At 48.6% G+C, this 18,576-nt stretch overlaps 1 protein-coding gene across 5 annotated transcripts in view; it reads left to right on the forward strand.

The window, feature by feature from the left end:
• PCSK6 (proprotein convertase subtilisin/kexin type 6) overlaps nt 1-18,576 on the forward strand; it is a gene marked incomplete at its 5' end in the record, with an annotated part of 190,494 nt that overhangs the window by 95,914 nt on the left and 76,004 nt on the right. For 4 of the 5 annotated variants that reach the window (XM_082649010.1, XM_082649012.1, XM_082649013.1 and 1 more), the window contains 2 exons: nt 12,666-12,838; nt 16,840-17,052. In XM_082649010.1, coding sequence (XP_082505136.1) covers nt 12,666-12,838; nt 16,840-17,052 — 386 coding nt within the window. Of the gene's footprint in view, nt 1-12,304; nt 12,374-12,665; nt 12,839-16,839; nt 17,053-18,576 lie in introns of all 5 variants that reach the window. The other variant, XM_082649011.1, reaches the window with a different exon arrangement.

An 18,576-nucleotide genomic window follows, 5' to 3' on the forward strand; every position in this document is an offset into this window, starting at 1 on the left:
CTCATATCTCTTCCCTCTTGCGTCTCCCTTCCTCCAGAATAACTTTTTATCTTTAATTTCTGACCTTAGTTTTGTGATTATTATTGTCTAATTGATTTGTAATAAAGCTCAATAAAACTTGAAAAAAAAAGGAGATGCGTTCCCAACCCCCAAACCCCCACCCCAAGTCTGCATCAGAGGGTGACTCTAGTCGTTGGGTCTGCTCTGCGGGCCACATGCTGTGCTTCCACCTCCAGCTCCTTCATAGCTGCCCCAGCTCAGGGCCAGGGCCACATGGCGAGTGAGGCCGGCCTGGGGAAGGCGGCGCTGCCCAGGGACCCTGGGTCATCCTAGGTGTGGGAGGGGGTCCTCAGAAGTAGGGGCCCGCAGTTCCCCAGGTGCGGTGGGGGACCGCAGGTGCTAGCTGGTGGGTCGGGCAAGGAGGGCCACCATCTTCAGGGTAGAGGTCGTGCAGCAAGGCACGGCTCTGGAGGAGCGTGCCTCCAGAGTGTGCCTCCCTCCTACCCCAGGGAGGAAGGCTCCACTGGGACAGACCCAGAGATGAAGACACTGGGGAAGCATCAGAGTTTGGCCAAATAGCACAAGAGGCAGGAGGCGTCTACAGATGCGGGAGATGGGTGGACGTATCTACCTATGCATGTATCTACCTATGTGGTTCTCGTGCCCAGGGGAGAAATGAGGAAAGGATGGCCAGTGAAGGTTCCAGAGAGCGGGGCCCCACGTGCCAGGAATGACGCCCAGAGAGACATAAGCTAACAAGTGGGAAAAAAAAAAAAAAAAGGAACCATATACCATGTAACCTTTGGGATCGGTGCTTCTCACTCAGCATGGTTCTTCGAAGATTCATCCAGGTTGTTGTGTATATCTGTAGTTTATTGATAAGTAGTATTCCATGGTATGGATGTGACACAGTTTGTCTAACCATTCACCCGTTAGGGGACATCTGGGTTGTTTCTAGTCTTTGGATATTACAGGTAAAGCACCTAAAAACATTGTTGTATAGGTTTTTGTGTGAGCATTGTCTTCATTTTTGGGGGATAAACATCCAGGAGTGCAGTTGCCGGGTTGTATAATAGTACATGTTTATTTTTTTAAGAAACTGGGAAATTGTTTTTCAGAGAAGTTCTACCATTTGACCTCTAACAATGTATGAATGATCCAGTTTCTCTACATACTTGCCAATGTTTGGTATTGTCACTGTTTTTTTGTATTAGACATTGTGATAGGTATATCATAATATCTTATTAATTTGCACTTCTCTAAGGCTAGTGATGTGGGGTATCTTTTTATGTGCTCATTTGCCATCCATCTATCCTCTCCAGTGAAATGTCTCTTCATGTCTTTTTCTCATTTTCTAATTTTTAACTATTGAGTGTTGAGAGATCTTTATATATTCTAGCTACTTGTGCTTTGATGATTATGTTGTTTGTGAATATTTTCTCTCATTTTGTAACATGTCTTTTCATCCTCTTTAACCAGGTCTTCTCCAGAGTAAAATTTTAAAATTTTGATAAAATCCAGTTTATTAACTTTTCCTTTTAGGGTCATGTTTTTTGGTATCAATCTTAGAACTCTTTGCCTTATCTTAGATTCTAAAGATATTCTCTGTTTGTTTTTTTCCTAAAAGTTTTATATTCTGAGTTTCATTTTGAGAGATCCAATTTGAGTTAATGTTGTATAAGTTATCAGACTTAGGTCAAGGGGTTTTTTGGTTTGTTTTTTGTTTTGTTTGCCTATGGTCATCCAGTTACTCCAGCACCATGTGTTGAAATGCCTGTCTTTCTTCCACTGAGTTGCTTTGCACTTTTGTCAGGAGTCATTTGGGCATATTTGTGTGAGTTTATTTCTGAGTTCTCTGTCTGTTCCATTGATCTATGTGTCTGTCCCTCTCCCAGTGCAGCAGTCTTGATTATTATAGCTACAAAAAGTTGTGAAATGGGGTAGACTGATTGCTCCCACTTTAGTTTTCTTTTTCAAACTTATATGAACTTTTCTAGTTCTTTTGCCTTTCCATACAAGTTTTATTATTATCTTGGCAATATCTACGAAAAATATCTTGCTGGGGTTTTGGTAGGGATTATGTTAGACCTGTACATCAATTGGGAGAATTGACATCTTTACTATGTTCAGTCTTCACAAACACAATATCTGTCTTCATTTTTTTAGATCTCCTTTGATTTCTTTCATCGGCACTATGAAGCTTTCACTATGCAAGTCCTATACATGTTTGGTTAGATTTATACCTAAGTATTTCATTTTATTTAAGCAATGATAAAAGGCATTGTATTTCTTTCTTTCTTTCTTCTTTGCTGTGCACAGGCTTTCTCTAGTTGCCACGAAGCAGGAGCTACTCTTCATTGTGGAACACGGGCTCTAGGTACGTGGGCTTCAGTAGTTGTGGCACGTGGACTCAGTAGTTGTGGCTCTCGGGCTCTAGAATGCAGGCTCGGTAGTTGTGGCACACGGGCTTAGTTGCTCCACAGCATGTGGTATATTCTCGGACCAGAGGTCGAACCCGTGTCCCCTGCATTGACAGGTGGATTCTTAACCACTGTGCCACCAGGGAAGTCCCAGGCATTGTATTTTTAATTTTGATGTTCATGTGTTCATTGTTAACATACAGAAATATAACTGCTTTTGCATGTTAATCTTATCTCCTGCAACCTTTCTGAACTTGCTTATTAGTTCTAGGAGTAGATTCTTTAAGATTTTATACTTGATAATGTCATCTACAAATAAGGACAGTTTTATTTCTTCTTTTTGATCCTTATGCCTTTTATTTCCTTTTCTTGTTTTGTTGCCGTGGCTAGAACTTCCAACCTAGGGCAGACATCTTTGCCTTGTTCCTGAGTTTAGGGGAAAGCATTCAGACTTTCACCATTAAGTACAATGTTACTTGTAGGCTTTTTTTGTAAATACTGTTTAGCAAGTTGGTGATGTTCCCTTCTAGTCATAGTTAGAGAGGTTTTTTTTTCTTCTTTAAATGAGTAGGTATTGAATTTTGTCACTGCTTTTTCCTCATTGAGTGACATGATTATGTGATTTTTCTTTTTTAAATTGTCAATATGGTAGGTTATACTGGTTGAGTTCTGAATATTGATCCAGTACTGAATCTGGCCAAGCCCCACTTGGTCATGGTGTTTCCTTTTATATATATATATTACTGAAACCTGTTTGCTAATATTTTGTTAAGGATTTTTGTGTCTGTGTTCATGAGGATTCTTGGTCTGTAATTTTCTTTTTCTTTCTCCCTCTTGCTCTTTTTTTTTTTTTTTTTTTTTGTATTGTCTTTGTACTATCAGGGTAATCCTAGCTTCAGTAAATGAATTGGGAAGTGTTCCCTCCTCTTTTATGTTCTGGAAGTGATTGTGTTGAATTGGTGTTAATTCTTTAAACTATTAGTAAAATCTTCCAGTGAAACCATATCTCTTTGGCGGGGAGATTTTTTAAAAATTACAAACTAAATTTCTTGGAAAGTTATAGGGTTGTTCAAATTATCCTTTTCATATTGGGGTGAGTTGTAGTAGTTTGTGTGTTCTGAGGAAGTGGTGCATTTCATCTAATTTATGAAGTTTATTTGTGTAGAGTTGTTTGTAATATTCCCTTATTACACTTTTGATGTTGGTAGCATCTGTGGATATATTCTTTGTTTCTTTCCTGATATTGGTAATTTGTGTCTTCTTTTTTTTTTCTTAGTCATTCTTAACTGGAAGTTTATCAGTTTTATTGATCTTTTCACAAAATTAGCTCTTTGTTGCACTTATTTTCTCTAGTGTTTTTCTGTTTTCAATTTCACTGTTTTCTGCTCTTTATTATTTCCTTCCTTCCTCTTGCTTTGGGCTTATTTTAAAGCTCTTCTTTTTCTAGGATCTTGAAGTGGGTGCTTCGCTTACTGATTTGAGACTCTTCTTCTTCTCTGGTGTAAACAATGGTACCATAAATCTTCCCCTTAGCAATAGTGTAACCGTGTCTCACAGATTTTGGTACCTTGTATTTTCCTTTTCATTCAGTTCAATGTTTTGTTTCGTTTTTCCCTTGAGACTTCCTCTTGGACCTGTGGATTTTTTTAAAGTGTGTTGTTTTGTTTCCAGCTGCTTGGAGATTTTTCTGTTTTCTGTCCCTCGTCAGTTACTAGTTGGATTCCATTGTGGTTGCAGAACACATTCTGTAGGAGTTCAGTTCTCTTAAATTCATCGAAGTCAGGGTCTAATCTATCTTGGAATATGTTCTGTGGGCCCTTGAGAATAACGTGTATTCTGTTGTTGCGTAGAATGTTCTAAAAATGTTTCTGAGAACCTGTTGGTTGATGGTGTTGAGTTCTTCCTCATCCTTTCTAATTTTCTGTCTGGCTGTTCTGTCGAGCGTTGAGAGATGTTCAAGTCTGGCAGGGTGGTGGTGGCCTCCCCATCCCCAGGCTCTGTCCTGCCTCTCGGCCTCTGAATGAAGCCTGCCGCTGCCCACGCCCAGCCTGGGTGCCCCTGCCCTGCTCCTCTGGCACTGCTCTCCCCTCGGCAGCAGCCTCCTCGCCCAGGCCCTGCTTCTTCCCTCCCCTCAGATGGCTGCTTGCTGTCTTCCCGCAGTTCCTTGGACATTTCATCTACCAGTCTTGTTTCCAGGGCTGTTACAGTTTTATTCATTTTCTTCTCTTTTTCCTGTTATTTCTCGGGATTCGGGCCCGTTGTAGAGGTGGACCGAGGGCTTGGTTTTCATTCGTGGTCCGGGCTCCTTAGTATTTTTATTGTGATGGTGCTAAGTGCCATCACTGGTTGCTGTTACTTACCAGATGCTTCACCAGACATGTATACTCGTCTGTGCACCTCAGAATGATTCTGCAAGTTGGATATTATCATGGCCACTTTACACCTGGGGAAAGTGACAGCCAGAGGAGTTGCCTGCCATGTCCAGGTCCACACAGCTGCTGAGGCAGGCCTGCTGACCTGGAGCCCGGGTTGTCCCTTTGTGGCTGCGGGTCTCTGATGCTGGACACAGGGGTGGCCGGATGAGGACAGCTGTCATCAAGCCCTGTGAGCAGGAACAGAAGCAGGAAGGAAGGGTCCATGGTGTGCACGTGTATTCTTTTCCTTGTTTGCATTCACATTCCTTCGAAAGATATTTCAGCCTTGCTCTCTCTCTCAGCCTCAAATGTACTAAGCTGTGTGCTCTGTCCTTCCTCTGATAATGGGGCAACGTGGGAGGTGGAGGGAAAGGATGGCGGGCCTCACCCCGTCCTCTCTCCTTACTTAACCTCTCTTTACTCTTTCACTCTGTTAACCTTTTTTCTTTTTTTTTTAATTTCAGCCCTATGTTTGATTTTCCCCTCCTCACTCCTTGTAATGCTCCTTCCCTCTTTCCCCATCTGCTTCTGGTCAGCATTGGTGGTGGGTGGGCTCAGACTTGCCTGCACCTACCAGCCTTCAGCTCATCATCATCATCATCATCATCATCTCCATCATCTCACCTGCCAGGTGAGCTCCATAGACAGGGCCTTCCCTGCCGGTGCCTTGAGAGGCCCCTGGGTGTGAGCCCGGCCGCTGCATCATGTCCTCCTGGCTTCATGGCCCCTCCCAGCACCCTGTGAGACAGGCTTTCTGGGCAGCCAGCTGTCCACCCGACCCCGGCCTGAGCAGAACTTGCTCTGTCAGGGAACCTGCAAGGCAGGCAGTGAAGCCCTCACCCCTTTAACTCTAAAGGGCATCAGTCTTTTGGGGAGTTGCTCCCCTGAACCGATGCTTAACAAGATTCAGACACTTCCCTGGGTCAGGATGGTGTCACCTGGAGCACAACCTGTCCTGCGTCCAGCTTGGAGAAGCACCCCTGGCCCAAGGGACAGATCCCAAGGCTGCTAGGGAGCAGGGCCGTGGGCGGCTGCCAGGAACCCCTCCCGGGCCTGGCAGATGCCCTGAAACTGAAAAACTCTCTGCTCAGGCTCCATGAAGGACGTGCATCTTTTCAGTCTGTTGACTCTGTTTCTGGGAAGGAAAAATGAAACAGCAGCAGGCCAATTTCTGTTGGTGTTTTTGTTCTGTTTTGACTGGGGAACTGAATCATGCCTTTCTTTTCGCAAACATGGGACTGTTAAGTACATAACAGCTAAATTAATCCTTGCCCATATATTAGTTAATTATGTTAATTCAGACTTACAGAATTCAGTCTCATTAGCGTTTCCATTAAGTAGTTTAGGCTTATGAGTGTTTTAAGAGGACAGTTTAAGCTACAATTTTTTTTTTTTTTTGTGGTACGCGGGCCTCTCACTGTTGTGGCCTCTCCCGTTGCGGAGCACAGGCTCCGGACGCGCAGGCTCAGCAACCATGGCTCATGGGCCCAGCCGCTCTGTGGCATGTGGGATCTTCCCGGATCCGGGCACGAACCCATGTCCCCTGCATCGGCAGGCGGACTCCCAACCAGTGTGCCACCAGGGAAGCCCTAAGCTACAATTTAATCTTCAAAGGCTCCAAGTGCATTTTCCACTGCAGGAGGATTCTAAATACCTTGCGAGGTTTGGGAGGATTTAGTGACCGTGGGCAACTACAGCCCCACATTCTCATCAGAGACTCCCCGCCTGCTGGGTCTGGTACCCCGAGGCTAAGAGGAACCTTGGGAAGGAGGAGATCGACAAGCGTGGCCACAGCTCCTGCACCGTGTCCCCCTGGTGGCCATGCCCCCGCCACGCTGCCCTGCAGCCCCCCCGCCCCAAGGACAGGTGAGCCGGTTCTAGGCTGCGTGCTGGGCTTCCTGAGGTTGTCCTCACAGACACTGAGCAGGAAGCAGCTCTGCTTCTGGGGGGGTGTGAGGAAGGCTGGGGAGAGCACAGGGAGCACGTCCAAGCCTACGTGACAAGCCGGTGGCCTCTGTTCTGGGTGGTGTGACTGTCTTATCGCCACCGTGTTCTGGTCTCTGTCAAAGGCCAGCTCAGGGCATGTGCTCACGTCCTTGTCACAGGTGCACATCCGCTAGGGCTCCTCGTGTCCCCACTTGCAGGATGGATACTCGGGTCCCCATCATGCTCTTCTGTCCCAAGCTGCCAGCTCTCACTGGATCGCCTTGTCCTCTGGCCCCTGCTCCCTGGTGGAGAGACCACGAACGTCAGTCTGCGTTTCAAATCTCTAGAGCATTGCTGAGGTTCTTCCACTCTTTTATAGTTCTCTGAAAAATCAGCAGAACCTGATTATGAAAGAGTGACCTGTTTTAAAATAGAGATTTCATTACTATTTAGGTATGACAAGGCCCATAGATCAGGAGACAATGGCCATTGAACAGAGTTTGTTACTCACAGTTCCCAAGAGGATGGGTTATGCCTGGTGTGGAGGACACGCGGAAAAGCACCAGCGTTGGTCAGGGGGCAGAGGGAGCGAGGTGACCTGTGGGCTTCAGCCTTTATTGTGGTTTCTGCAGGAAAGAATGGGCGAGGTGGGGTGAGCAGGCTTAGGATGGGCTAGTTTGAATCATTTCAGGGCTCAGGGCTTAGGAGCTGCCCCTGGTTGTATGGTACCAGGCCCTGGGCTGATTAGGGCAGGTGGAGAGTAACCCCAAGTGTAAAAGCCCCATAAAGGGGGGGTGCTTGGGGGTGTGAGCTCTGGATTGGTTGGTTTGCATAGGAAAGATGTGCTCCTGGGGTAGTTCTGGACCGTATCCAGGAACTGGCCAGCCCTGGGGCATGGGGGTGTCGGTCCCTGCAGGGTCAGCAAGGCCCCAAGATGTCAAAGCATCAGAATACAGAAGATAAGAGACCCGGTTCAAGGCCTACCTAGGAGGGGCCCGGGGCTCCGTGGCAGGACAGGCCCGTGAGTTCACTGGGGCACCGCTGGCTCTAGCTGTGTTTCCACTACAGAGGGAGATTGGGAAACTAGCAGGAGGCCAGGGGGAACTTGGCTTGGCTGTCAGCCGCGGGTCTCCAGGCACTTCGTGTGACAATGGCAAGTGCAGATGTGGCTCCCAACCCGGCCGACCATGCCCCCCGCCCCGGGTCCTAGGAGGAGGCTGTCACGTGTGGGTGTATTTAGAGATCTGAGAGCCCTGTTTGTCTTAGGCCATAATGAGAGTTAACAGAAACCTTTTAGGTTTTTAACATTTCTAAACAACTATTGCAACCTCACTTGGCCCAGAATGACTGTTGGTAGAACACAATGTACTGTAGTTTTAGTGGGGGGAGAAAAAAAAAAACAAAAACCAATTCTCTGTGGATTTATGAAAATAAACTCAGAATTAATGAGCAAAATTTGTTGGGGAGGCCTATTTGTCACACTCAGGAAGCTACAATCTCATTTTACTTGCCGCTTTTGCTCTAGCATTGCCATTCGTTTGCTAAAGGCAAAATACATTACTTGTAAATAAACAAAAGTGGCCCCCGTGTCCTGCTCCCCTGCCTTCCTGCAAACATTAATCACCGGCTGACTTCTTTGTGTGTGTGTGTGTGTGTGTGTGTGTGTGTGTGTGTGTGTGTGTTCTCCCTGTTACCTTTTTTGGGGCTTACCAACAGAAATGTATTTTCTCTTGGTTATGGAGGCTGTTGAGTCCAAGATCAAGGTGTCGGAAGATCTGGTTTCTTCCGAGGCCTCTCTCTAGACCAGCACATACGGCTGCTTTTCACTGTGTCTTCTCGTGGTTATCCCTTAGTCTGTGTTGTCCGTGTCAGAATTTCCTCTTCTTAAAAGGACACCAGTCGTGTCGGATGGGTGCCCACCCATGTGACCTCATTTCAGCTTAATTACCCCTTTAAAGACCCCGTCTCCAAAACCAGCACACTCTGATCTTCCTGTTTTCTTTTTTAAAATTGTTTATTTATTTATTTTATATCGAAGTACAGTTGAGTTACATTGTTGTGTTAGTTTTAGCTGTACAGCACAGTGATTCAGTTTTATATATATTTTATATATAAATATTCTTTTTCAGGTTCTTTTCCCATATAGGTTATTACAGAGTATTGAGTAGAATTCCCTGTGCTGTACAGTAGGTCCTTGTTGGTAATCTATTTTATATTTAGTAGTGTGTGTATGTTAATCCCAAACTCCTAATTTATACCCACCCTTTTCTCCTTTGGGAAAAGACAAATAACATATGATGTCGCCTATATGCGGAATCTAAAAACAAAATACAAATAAATTTATTTACAAAACAGAAAGAGACTCACAGACATAGAAGACAAATCCATTGCCTTTGAACATGGAACTTCTTCAGGACGTTTTCAGGGGAAATGCTGTGTCTCGGGCTGCTTCACATGGGCGTCTGCATGTCCACGGGTTTGCCTTGCCTTATACAAGCCTGTGGTTTGCAAAGTCCCACCATAAGTTAGGAGCAGGAAAAGGGAGGAAGGACGGGTCACTATGAAAAAAAAATGTTTTGTTTTTTTTAAAAATAAATTTATTTACTTATTCATATTTATTTTTGGCTGTGTTGGGTGTTCGTTGCTGCATGCAGGCTTTCTCTAGTTACAGCGAGCAGGGACTGCTCTTCGTTGTGGTGCGGTGGCTTCTCTTGTTGCGGAACACAGGCTCGAGGCGCATGGGCTTCAGTAGTTGTGGCACATGGGCTCAGTAGTTGTGGCTCGTGGGCTCTAGAGCACAGGCTTAGTAGTTGTGGTGCACGGGCTGAGTTGCTCTGTGGCATGTGGGATCTTCCCGGACCAGGGCTCAAACCCGTGTCCCCTTCGTTGGCAGGCGGATTCTTAACCACTGCACCCCCAGGGAAGTCCCGGTTGGTTTTTTTTAACTTCATCAAGAGTCTTGTAAAATCATTGCTTTCATCAGGTTCTCCTGGGGCCTTGAAACTATCGTTGGGTGCAGGCCATTTTATGGAAAGTTTATTGTTTCCTGCGAGGCAAGCTGTGTGATTCTTCCCTGGGGGACTGAGCCCTGGCAGCACTAGGAGGTGTCCACCCAAACGCAAACCTGTCGGGCCCTGCAAAGCCCCGCTGTCCTCCTCCTCACACTCCTCCCACCTGGTGCCGCAGACGGGCCCTTGGAGTGGACGGCTCAGGCCTGCTCATCCTCCCCTGGGAGCCCTGAACCCAGCCCACTGCTGAGTCGTGAGCACGCTAACAACCATGAGTGGATCTGCCATCCAGATGATTTGTCCACATTATTTTTGTACCTGACAGTTTATGGGAAATGGGTCTTTATTTTTTCATTGGAGAAATGACTGTTTTCTTCAGTTTGGCGTTTCCAGAGAGCCATTCACATTTAAAGCTAATATTGGAACAGCAGGTTTCCACTGAAAATATTTACCTTTTCCTTGTTGGCAACTTGTCAGTGTAGGGGAAAATAGATGCTTCATTAAAATCTAAATACATTATGCTTTCTTTCTCACACGTCAGTCACTCTTCCTCCAAGTTGAGGAACATTGTGAGAAGTGTTGGGAAAGCATTCTGGTCTTATGTTTTTACTTATTTTAGATGTCATCTGGCATCTTGTTCTTGTTCAAAAAGAGGCATCCCAACACCTATCACTGGCATGGAGAAGCCCTAGGATAGCAGGTTAAATGTCACCCCTAGGACATCAGAATTGATGGTGGCTTCAGTGTGACCGGCGGGGTCTCTTGCCCTGGAAACTCCATTGCCAAATAGAAGGGCATAAAGAAAGCAGCTGCCGTTTCTCAGAAAGCACAGGGCCCCAGTGCCTTAGGAAATAGTTAATTCCCCCGGCTACCCTGGCAGGTGAGCTTTGTGGAAAACAAGGGCTCGGACAGGTTGAGACCCTGGGCCAAGGTCACACGCAGCCGAGATGAGATTCCACCCCAGGACTGTCTGACCTCTGCTCTCTTCCCCCAGCTGTGAGCTGCTCTTTATTTTGCCTGGGGCCCCGCCTCTGCCACACCACATGGCCAACGTCCTGTACTCGTTATGGCCTCTCCTTGGGGTTTGTGGCTCCAAGAGCCTCTGGGCCTAGTGTCTCTGATGTAGCCAAAGAGACGAAGGCCCTGGGCACATAGACTAGCAACTGGGAAGGATGGTACTTGGGGCTACCCTGAGTCTCCTCGTCCACCCAGAAATCTGAGAAAGGAGAAAGTGCGATGAGCTGATGCAGGGGCCCCGCCCCACGACAGATGCCCACAAACCCAGAAAAGATTTGGCCCTCGTTATAACCCCCTTGATCTTCAAAGGGAAATTGGCTCCCACTTCCTTGAAATTAAGAACCTCTGTTTATCAAAAGACACCATAACAAGTGAGAAGACAAGGCATCAACTGGGAGAAGATGTTCACAACATACATAACCAGGAAAGGATGAATTCCCAGTACAGGCAAAGCTAAGCAGTGTATCGTGCAGACAGTTGTATTAAAACACCCGTTTTTAAAGGCGATGGAAAGACTAGTCCAAAATTCTGAGCAGTTTCCTCCGTGAGGGGCAGGGCTTGGGTTGAGGCCACAGTGGCTCAAGTGCATATTTTCCCTAGATGAATGTTCATGTGTGTCTGTTATTTTATTAGGCTTTATAACTAACATGTTTGTGCCAGGCAGTCCTTCATACATGTCAAATAGTAAATGTTTTAAAAATAAAGGTAAAAAGTAGTTATTAACAACCCCCGGAGGTAGGTTTCACTATCCCCGTTTTTACAGGTGGGGTCAGACTAGCTGCTGACACACACTGGGTACTTACTGCACTCCAGGCACTTTATATGAACCGTCTTTTTCAGTGTTTATGGCTCCTCTATAGATACAGTCATTTTCATCATCACAGTTCATAGAAAACAGAAGCTTAGTGAGACAAGGTAGTTCTTGCAGTCACTAGCTGGTCACAACTGGTGGTCAAAGCAGGGCTTCCCCCATGACCTGCCCCATGTCCCTCTCGTGGGTGAGGGGGTGACCAGGCGTCTACCCCCACTCGTCCTGTGCTGCCGTCTCCGTGTCTGAACGATGGTGGCATCCCCACGCTGTCTACTGCCAGGCACCTGAGGTTCTGAATCACTCAGGCGGTCGTAGACCGGGAGGCCCAAATCACAGACAGTTACGTCCCACAGTTCTGGAGGCTATAAGTCCAAGATCAAGGTGCTGGCCCACTGGTTCCCCATGAGGCCCACGTGGTGGCTGGCAGACGACCACCATCCGTGTCCTCACACGGTGGAGGGGACAGGAAGCCAGGGAAGGGTGCTAATCCTGCCCTGGGGCCACCCTCCTGACCTCACCTAAACCTAGTTACCTCCTAAAGTCCCCCTCCAGATGCCCTCACCTCAGGGGTTAGGGCTGTAGCATATGAATCTGGAGGGACACAGCGTTCAGTCCATGGTAGGCAGGGATGAGGGGAAGGGAAATAGATGGAGAGCTGGCAGGTAGAGCGGATGGTGTTGAAATCTATCTCTGCTGCTCCCTTTTAAGGCCGTCCAGCTATAAGGAGCTGGTTCTCTGATGACCTCAGCCCCTTCCTCGGTCAGCACCCATGTGGCTGTGAGTACTTTTGTTGAGTTTTTGATGTCACCCGGGCCTAATCTCACTCTTGTTTTGCCGTGAATGTCTCTGACATTGTGTTTGAGTACAGTTTCGAGGTTCTAAGAGCAGGAGTTTCCAGTAGCTTGGTGTCCCAGCTAAGCATGGGGCCTGGATGCTGTGCCCAGCTCCCCGGACAGCTGTGCGGGGACCACGGTCCACACGGGGACCAGTGGCCGTGCGGGACCAACACCTGCATGGAACCCCCCACCCACCCACCTTCCATGCGACTGTCACGGGCCTGTGCTTCCAGGCATCCGCATGCTGGACGGAGACGTGACCGACGTGGTGGAGGCCAAGTCCCTGGGCATCAGACCCAACTACATCGACATTTACAGCGCGAGCTGGGGGCCGGATGACGACGGGAAGACGGTGGACGGGCCCGGCCGACTGGCCAGACAGGCCTTCGAGTACGGCATTAAAAAGGTGTGAGTAACCCAGAGCTGCGAGGGAGCCTCAGGGATGGGGGGAATAGTGAAAATATTTAACAGTGAGAAATCAGAAGGAATAAAGCCAAAAAGAATATTAAAAAGACTCTCAGTCCGACAAACCCAAAGATGATCTTTCAAATGCTCTTTTAACTCTTCTATGCATATGGAAGGAACTGGGTTCCCTCACCTTTTTTAGAAACAAATATGGGACCATCTTCATGCTGTTTCGCAGTATGTCTTATCAAACAACCAACATGTCATATAGGTAAGAAGAAATCTTGTCACATAGGTAACAATAAATAAACTTGAGGGACTTCCCTGGCGGTCCAGTGGTTAAGACTCCATGCTTCCACTGCAGGGGGTGTGGGTTCCATCCCTGGTTGGGGAACTAGATCCCACATGCCATGCAGTGTGGCCCAAAAATAAATAAATAAATTTGAGCAGCATACACACAAAATTAGAGTGACACAGGGGAGAGCCCCAAAGCAGGACGGCGATGGTGCCAGGACCAGAGCGAGGGAGAAGTCATTTGGGGGCTCAGGGAAGTGGCCGTCCACCAACGAGAGCAGAAGGACATCACCTCATTACAGAGTAGCTGTTCCGGAAAGTACCAGCTGGTCACTCACCAGCCCCCTGGCTCTGAGCCTTGGAGCCTGACTGCCCCCAGCTGAGGGGTGTATGCAGGTGGGTGGTGGGGATCCTAGACTAACCACCCGGCCTGTTAACTGGGACAGTGCAGGTGGAAGGGGTGTCTGGGCCTCGGCCCACCTGCTCACAGGAAACCCGAGCCGGGGAGCTGTCTGCGTCCATCACGGGGAGTGTGCTCACCCAGCACCCCCGAAGCAGCAGGTCTTGGCCATGTTCCCTCCCTGCCAGCTCGCAGCCCAGTGTGTTTGGGGTGGACCCCACTGGGGGCTACACCGAGCAAACATCTGAGCATGGGCCCTCCACCCCCCGGCTGAGGGGGAGCTGGCAGGCTCCTCTCGGGAGGTCCAGCCCAGTCACTCTGTGGTCATCAGTTCTGGGTCCTTGTGAGTCAGAAAAGCCTGGAGATGTCCCAGCTCTTACAAGCACGGTGGCAAGGCAGATTTATGGGTGAGGACAACTTCTTGGAGCAGACACAGAGCTGTGGTCAGCGTCCGGGTGGCCCTGGGAGGCCCGGCAATGCTGGCAGGGTTGGGTCAGGAGGTCCAGGCATCCCCAAGGCAGGGTTTATACCTCTGACTTCTACAGGAAACAGGACGGGGGCCAGGTCAAGCCCATTTTATTATCTATATTTTAAAAACATTTTTAAAAAGTTCTTATCTTATTGTAAACCATGCATGATTAAAATGTGGTTAACAAATAAAATAGTACCAGAGGATTATAGTGAAAGCAGCCCTTATCGCCCTCTGCCCATCCCCCCGTGGTGCCCCACAGAGGAGCAATCCTGAATTCTGAGCAACACCGGCTACATCCAGCTCTCAGGGGAGTGTGGAAGGTGCGGAGAGGACCATGTGGTTCTTGTCACAGTTTCTTGAAATACTGAAGTCACTTCATTTTTTTTTAGTCATTCTGAATAAAATATGCCACATAGGGAGCCTTAGATCGCAGCTGTCTGAAGTTGTCACTGAAAATCCTCCTAGAGATTTGATGATCTCAGACCGAACCACATTCTCCCATCTGTTTTTCCTCCTCGATGCCCTGTTTGTCACCTATATCCTTTTTCTGTAAAATCTGACTTCATCTTTGGTAGATGGTGTGGGTTGGTGGTAGGAGACATCAGACCCTGTACTTTGGCATAAACATATGTTTGATGTTGGTCCTCGTGTGGCTTGTCACCCAGAAGGGGAGAGTCAGTGTCCCCGTGGCTGAAAGCACTGGCTTTGTCCAGATGCCGGGCGTTTGCTAGCCCTCTGAGTCCATGGATGAGGTCTCCGCTTCCCAGGCAAGATGCTCAAATACGTTCCGATGGTGTTGAGGTGTGGTGGCTTCCTGAACAGAAGTGCAAGTTCATAGCCAGGGTTGAAACGTCCCCTGGAGCCTCTGTCCTGTGGCTTCCATAGGAACAGCAGACCCGGAAAGTGAAAATGCAGTCCTCAGAGATGGCTCAGACCTGGGTGCTTCCTCTGCCTCGTTCCCACGTTCCCTTTCCAGGAAACTGTTTGCAGAAGGGAAAGAGGCTTTGGACGCCTTGATGCCTGTGAGAACTCATGGGTCTAGTGGTACCTGCAAAGTGCAAGGTGAAGAGATGCAGGTCTTTGGCATTTAGGCCTCTGTTATTCAAAGTGGGATCCCCAGCAGCAGAGCTGGCATCACCTGGGAGCCCATCAGAAGTGCAGAATCTTGGGCTCACCTGGACCAGCTGAGCCCAAGTCTGCGATGTAGCGAGACCCCCAGGGATTCTCCTCACAAGTGTGAGAAGTGCTTTTTGAGGCTATTTTCCATGCTGCTGGAGCAGTAAGATCGCTTGCCCTGCTTTGCAAAATGACAGCCTTTGATAAATAATTTGGAGTGAGGTGAGGAGTTGGAGGTGAAATAAAGACAGGCTCTGATGGGTTCAACACCCTTTCATTCCAATTTTCGTTGGCTTTGAACGAGCTTCTGATTAATCTTTTACAACAGGTAGTTATGGGCACAGACACACGCATGTCCTTAGTTCTTTGTGCCTTTTTTTCCAGAAGGTTGCCATTTTTGCTAACTGTAAGTAACCTTTCTGTCGAGCTGTTGGCCGTTTGGGCAGGTCTGCCTTCGAGATGTGGAAAACGGAGTGGACGAGGCAGTTTTGAGCCCTGGGACTGGGCTGTCCCTCGAGCCTCAGGTTGGAACTGGTGCAGATGTGGGAGTGAAGACAAATAGGCAGAAAAGGGTGGGGACCTGTGGTCTACTTGGTCCAAAAGTGGGGTGTCCTGGTGCTTCTGGAGCAGGTGGGTGCCCTCAGTCCGGGTGGACTTGAGCTCCAAGGGTGTGTCAGGCATCCTGTCAGAAGCAGGGCTTCAGTCGGGCTACGGGGAATTGTAGGATTTTGTTGAAAATTTTCTTTAAATTGGCCAGTTGTTGGGCCTGAGTGTCAGTTTCCTCCTGTGTGTTTGGACAGGAGTATCCTTGGCAAGGATGCCGGAGCCACCAGCCCACGTGGAGACGGGTATTGGCACCTCTCTCTGGGGATGGCTGTGCCCACCAACGGCCTTTCGGACCGAACGGGTCGGTTCCATCTTGGAACTGGTGTTCTTCTGGTGTTCTTCTTTAGCTGGTGTTTGTGGCTGGGATGAGTGTTGGTTGGATCCCATGGGTGTGGGTTGGAGAGGCTGCAGGGGCTCCCCTGACCTGCTACTGTCTTACAGAGACTTGCTGTCACGTGTGTGTCCTTAAATGTGAAAAGCTACACACAGGTGAACTGCTGGCCTTGGTTGCGCTGGCAGTGTGGCCGCTTCAACGCTGACCCAAGGGGAAGCCCGGGGGCGCTCTCCTAGGATGGCCCCGGGGTGTTCTGGCCCTTGGCCCTTGTTCCTGCAAATCCTGGGCCCGCCGCTTTTCAAGGAGCTCTTCTCCAGGAAGGATGCTTCTGCAGCTGGGTTTTCAGGAACTTTTGCCCTCTTCCTCAGCCAGAAAAATTAACGTCATAAATTCAGCCGTCAGCTTTCATCTCAGTGTACTTGGGGACGCTGCTTCGTCTTTCTGATCGTGGGACATTGCAGTGGAAATTACTGGTGTTGCTCTGGGACAGAGCAGCTTGTGTGAGGGCCTTGATTTTCCCGTGAAGAACAGGGAGGACTTTCTGGGCCAGCTTCTCAGTATGACGTTGTGATTCTATGGTGTCATGGCTGTTGCCGCCAACACTATGAAAATTGGAACGCCAGAGGCCATCAGCCCACAGACCACGCACTGGGCGGCCTCTGTCTGGTCTGAGTGCATCCTCCTCGGCCCCCTCCCTCTTCAGGGGTGGAGGGGGACGCTGGACAGGGGTGAGACCAGCTGGGGGTCCATGTGGGCTGACGCCTGTCCTCTCCCCTCCAGGGCCGGCAGGGCCTGGGCTCCATTTTCGTCTGGGCGTCGGGGAACGGCGGCCGAGAGGGGGACCACTGCTCCTGCGACGGCTACACCAATAGCATCTACACCATCTCCGTGAGCAGCACCACGGAGAATGGCTACAAGCCCTGGTACCTAGAGGAGTGTGCGTCCACCCTGGCCACCACCTACAGCAGCGGGGCCTTCTACGAGCGCAAAATCGTGAGTCCTCGGCGGAACCCTGGGGGATGAGCTCCTCGTCCCATTCTCAGGAGGACGGGCCAGTCAGGGCAGTGTGTACCTGGCCCCGGGCCCAGCCTTACCGTCAGGGAACTAGTTGTGCCTCAAGGTAAACTCCAGGCCTTTGGCAACCTTCCTCAGACCCTGCCTTTCTAATTTTGGCACAGAATACCAATTAAAACCCTCTCTGTCTCTAGGGATCTAAAAATAGCCTTTAAGAAAGGGGTGTATTCTCAGCGCGGTGTCTTTTTTAAGCTTTCTATGTTCTGTGGTCACATCGCTTGGGATCCAACTGGCCTGTTCAGTTTCAACGTGCAAAACAGAGTGAGAGAAAGTCTTGCTTCTTTACGGAAACAGTTTAGAAATCTGGGTGTCCTAGGTGTTCCCTTCCTCACAAAAGCACTTTTCCAGACACTTCAGGTCAAGAGTGGTTCTGTCGCTTACGCTCACTTCAATGAACACAAGTGCAGTTTATCTTTTAGAAAGTAACTTTTAGTTTAGTGATGGGTGAAGTTTGTGCTTGTTCCTTCCCTACGTGCTTTCCTACTTTGAAAAAATGTAAGAGGGGAGGGTTTCAAGTTGAAATCAATGCAGAATTCAAATGCACAGTCGTTAAGATGGTTTTTAGACCTTTAAAAAAAGGAGACCGTGATGCTGGCCAACTGGTTTAACCTGAAAGCTCACTGGCGTCTTTTCATTTCTCCTGTTGCCTGGCCACATCTTTAGACATTACTTGCAGGCATATTTTTACACTTTTCTGCGGGAGCGTGCAGGCTTCCCGTTCCCTGATTTGCTCTGCACCAGTGGGAAGGTCAGCCGCTATCCTCCCACCGCCAGCCTGGCAGCAGCCCGGGCTGTTTCACGAAGGTATTAATTTATTTTCCTTTTCTACTGGACTGTGCACCCCTGGGATGGGGCTGAGATTCTGAATGGTGTCCTGTTCATTTAGGAATCTAGCTCATTTGAACACGGACTTGCTGGAGTCTCATTAAGCAGAACCTGACAGAGGCCTTGGCTGGAGGGGGCAGGGAGGTGCTGTGTGCCGGGGACTCTGTGCTGGGTGGATGCCATTCCCCATCCCTGGGAGCAGGGCTTGCAGCTTTATTTGCTTAATTAATCACACAGCATCTGCAGGTGTGTACGTGTGCATGCGTGGGCACACACCTTAGCTGCAAAATGCCTTAATTTCTTTTTCTTTTTAAAAAAAAATTCTCTGAGCCCTAATGTATGGTAAGAAGGGTGTCGTTGGGCAGAGGGTGAAAGAGAAAATCACACTCCATTGCAGCTGCTGTCCTGGTGCTCGTCCCTGGTAGTATGGGTGGCAGGTTGTTTTTGTTTTGGTTTTTGTTTTTTCCCCCAACTCAACAAGGCCAGGTGTTTGCTCTGAGTCCCTTAGAGACCCTGCCAGGGGGTGAGCCCCTTCCCTGGATGGTGGGCAGCTCGCGTCTGCACGTTCAGGCAGGTGTCCATGGAAATTGGAGCTCGGGCCCCTCGTCCTCTTCCGTT

The sequence above is a fragment of the Grampus griseus genome (genome assembly GCF_964374135.1).
Source record: "Grampus griseus genome assembly, chromosome: 2".
In the NCBI taxonomy this organism is placed as follows: Eukaryota; Metazoa; Chordata; class Mammalia; order Artiodactyla; family Delphinidae; genus Grampus; species Grampus griseus.